General features: G+C 31.6%; 1 protein-coding gene across 1 annotated transcript; it reads left to right on the top strand.

The window, feature by feature from the left end:
• Positions 1–373: 373 nt before the first annotated feature.
• On the top strand, positions 374–790 carry LOC132065882 (uncharacterized). Its single transcript, XM_059459382.1, has one exon. It carries the CDS (start codon positions 374–376, stop codon positions 788–790), a length of 417 nt encoding a protein of 138 aa, XP_059315365.1.
• The last annotated feature ends 2,000 nt before the right edge of the window (positions 791–2,790 follow it).

Below are 2,790 nucleotides of genomic sequence, written 5' to 3'. Positions count from 1 at the left end.
CAGCTTTCTTAGAAGTCATGTCATAATGGTGGACCCCAGTGGTGTTCACTTTATATTCTTGTTGCATATAATTATTTAACAGTTATAATTACATGCAAACTATCATATATTATTTTTTTTTTACTTTATTTCATAATTCAAATGTTAGAGGACTTGTCTACCTTACATTTTTGTTGTATGTTATTATTTAAAAATTATAATTGCATCCAAAATGCGTTGCATGTGACTTGTAAATTTTATTTCAGAATTAAAATGACAAATGACTATCTAGCTTTATTTTCTTGTTATGTATTATTATTTAAAAATTATAATTAATTGCAAGATGTCTTATATATATATATATATATATATATTTTTTTTTTCAAAATTAGAAATGGCAGAGGACTTGTCTAAAGGCAATCGAAAGGATCCCCAAGGGAAATATAATCATTTGCAGAATCCTAATGACACTACAAGAGTCACATGCAATTTTTGTGGAAAAACAACCAAGGGTGGAATTAATAGTGCAAAACAACATTTGATTGGGAACTTTAGGAATGCAGCAAAGTGTTTAAATTGCCCACAGGAGGTTAGAGATGAATTGAGAAATTACATGGAGGACAAAAAATTAAGAAAGGAAGTCTATACTAATGAATTTTCTGGACTTGATGAGTTTGATTATCAAGACGATGTTGGTGGAGAAGATGAAGTCCAAGAGATCATTCATAAGAAAAGAGGTGGAGGAAGCTTTCCTAGTAGCTCTAGTAAGAAATTGGCCAAAGGAAAGGGACCCATGGATGTGTTTCTATGAAAGCAAGGAACACTTAGGCAAACAAATATCAAATATTCAGGTGATAAAGAAGCAAGAGCAATGACCATTCAAAAAGTTGCTTGCTTCTTTTACGATATCGTAAAAGAAGCGTAGGTATAAGCGACCAGAAAAATGGTCCCTAGAGTCAGTTTTTGGTCCTTAATAGTCAACGACGACCAGAAAAATCTGGTTGTCACTGGTCCCAATAGGCTCCGCCGCTAAAGGTCAATAACAACGAGTTTTTTCTTCTGGTCGTTAAAAGATTTCAGCGTCCGGCAAAAATCCGATCCCTAAAGTACATTTATGGACCAGATATATGGTCCCTAACCATGTATCAATTTGTGCTAAGAATCATCTGGACGAAAAAAAAAGAACTGGTCCTAAAAGGTTTTAAGGACGAGCCAAACTGGTCTTAAAGATCTATATTCCATTTTCATTAACAGATTCATGCTCTTCCCTGTGATATTCTTAAAATACTTAATGCAAATTTCAACATGGAAAATTGAATCCATATAAACAAAACCAACAGTAATTTGTTGCTTTCATATATAAAATTTGCAATCCATTACAAAAAGGTCTTCAGATCCCACTAGTAGGAATGTGTATTCATGAGATGCAAATCTCAATATGTTTACACAATCCTTTACCAAATGAAAAAGTTATTTGCCTAACATTCCAAGAAAAATGAATCAATTTGTCAACTTGTATCAAGTCTTCAAAACTGCATCTTGAGTTATAAACTTGAGCCTTCAAACCTGTAAAAATAATACAAAATACATTTTCCTTAGCAAAACTATAGCAATGGAGTGCAAACTATTTCACCTAAAAACATTTCAAATTCATAAAGTGTAAGCATATACGTGTACTAGTAAGCTAAAAGGTCAAAGAATGAAGGTAAACAACAAGCAGACATAAACCAGATCCTTTCCTAAGTTAACCCTAAAAAGAACGTCAAGTACATCAAGTATGGATACAGTATGTTAAGCCTCTATAATTGAAGTTAAATGCTTCTTCTCTTCCCCGAATTCTAAAGATGTGCGATTCTAGAGATCTTAAAGGATCTTCTTTCAATAAGTTAAACACAATCAACCGCAAAAAAAAAGCATCACAAGTATATGGATGTCATAGTAAGATCATCAAACCAAGACTCTGTAAACATAATAAACAAACCTAAAAGAGAACATACTCAAGTACATGGATCATAGTAAGACTAGGATCATTCTTCATATTCATTCTTTATTGATTTAATCACTAACTAATATATGTGAGATTTCGTTAATGCATAGATACAACTCAGTTCAAAAGAGATATTATACTTTTTGTGGTAGTTCAAGGAAATACCTAGTCATTTTCTCCCTCAATACTGCAACCACTATTGTTAATTTATCAAAGAATATTTATTTTCCTATTAAACCTATTAGAATAAAGAAGCTAACTAAAAATACGATGTTAGCCATCAATCAGATAAAAAGTTGTGGAAGTTCTTAAATGGAGATCCAATAAAAGACTAGAAATGATAATCATAGCTCAACATTTTCTTCAAATAAAAAGAAACTGAAGAACTAGTGATGGAAATTTACGGTGAGAAAATTACTTACCATAAGAAAGTGCTTGATTACAGAAGATATTTAACTCACATATCTATGAATGAAGGCCGCTCAACCACCCTGAAATACCTTCGGGAAGCCAAAGAGAAATTTCCACATTTATTTTTTGATCAAGTAAAAGGAATATGGGTAAGATAATAAAAATGTATTATTTAATGTCTAAAGTTTACTTAGTTAACTGTGGAAAGGCTCTTGGTAGTACTATAGCTTTGAATACATAGTACATTTATATTTAGGACTCAATATTAGACAAGATCATGGCAAACCAACATTAAGAAAACCTCAAATCTATTAGTCTGATTAATACATAGTTCGAAGACATGGTTGTTAGATTCAATTATTTTAAGCAGACAATAGTAAAAAAAACTGAAAGCTCGATCTATCATATCAGCA

Source organism: Lycium ferocissimum, chromosome 1, assembly GCF_029784015.1.
Source record: "Lycium ferocissimum isolate CSIRO_LF1 chromosome 1, AGI_CSIRO_Lferr_CH_V1, whole genome shotgun sequence".
NCBI classification, from domain to species: Eukaryota; Viridiplantae; Streptophyta; class Magnoliopsida; order Solanales; family Solanaceae; genus Lycium; species Lycium ferocissimum.
The sequence above is the reverse complement of the archived record's forward strand: the minus strand, read 5'-3'. Positions and strand labels throughout refer to the sequence as shown.

Excerpts from the sequence above, each read along its gene's own strand:
- LOC132065882 (XM_059459382.1), top strand. The coding sequence starts at position 374 with ATGGCAGAGGACTTGTCTAAAGGCAATCGAAAGGATCCCCAAGGGAAA.